We start from the raw sequence: 911 nt of genomic DNA, 5'->3' as shown, positions 1-911 counted from the left end.
TAAATTACCATCATCCACCAATTAATGGGCATTAACATTATGGAGAAGTGGTGCTGTAGGATTTTTTATATGGAAGTATAGTCAAATAAATTTTAAAACAAAAATGATGTTACATATTTAATAGAATTAATTAATAGAAAAAGAAATGTTTTATGTAATGGAGATATTGTTGATGAGTTAGATAACGATAATAGTAATTTAAAAAATGGAATATTACTATTTGGTGTAATTATTAGAATATTAAAAGGAGAAAGATCTTTTCCATATTATTATGTATATGAACCATTACCATATTTAGAAAGTATTCAAGATGAGAACAGTGAAAAAAATGAATCAAATAATAAAATACAATTATCACCCATGAAATATAAAATGACTTCAATAACATCACAATTAGGGTATAGAATAACCGAAGATTATAAGAAAATTAAATTAGATAATGAAAAAGTATATAGAATGAATCCATTATTTTATCAGCCAAGTATAGTACCTGGCCCAGGAATGTCAGAGTGTTTATTATTAGCATTTAACACAAAAAGTAATAATTCTGGATTATTGATAACACCACCAATTGAGTTGCAGAAAAAAGTTATAAATAAAAATAGAAATACAAAGAATTCTATGAATAAAGATGAACAGAAAAAAAAAGGTAATGGTTTATTGAATGGTAATTTTGATGAAAAAAATGATGAAATATCAGAAATTTCAGAATGTTATANTGATGGACAATAACTGTATGGTTTCATTATCCATTACTAACAAATTATTCATATAAAATAAATAATTCTTCGAATCAAAATGATGAGGATATGGTTATGAATAATTCCAAGAAAAAATCTAACTCAGATATTGATCATTATATAGTATTAGTAACAGGTAAAAAGTATTCACATATATATGGGATTTTTATA

At 23.8% G+C, this 911-nt stretch overlaps 1 protein-coding gene across 1 annotated transcript; it reads left to right on the top strand.

Moving 5' to 3' along the window:
* The first annotated feature begins 360 nt into the window (after window positions 1-360).
* Window positions 361-732, top strand: Chro.10175 (hypothetical protein). Its single annotated transcript, XM_659778.1, has 1 exon — window positions 361-732. The coding sequence occupies one exon, from the start codon at window positions 361-363 to the stop codon at window positions 730-732; it is 372 nt and encodes a 123-aa protein (XP_664870.1).
* The last annotated feature ends 179 nt before the right edge of the window (window positions 733-911 follow it).

The sequence above is a fragment of the Cryptosporidium hominis genome, assembly GCF_000006425.1.
Source record: "Cryptosporidium hominis TU502 chromosome 1 CHRO011054, whole genome shotgun sequence".
In the NCBI taxonomy this organism is placed as follows: domain Eukaryota; phylum Apicomplexa; class Conoidasida; order Eucoccidiorida; family Cryptosporidiidae; genus Cryptosporidium; species Cryptosporidium hominis.
This window is presented reverse-complemented; position numbering and strand designations above follow the sequence as displayed.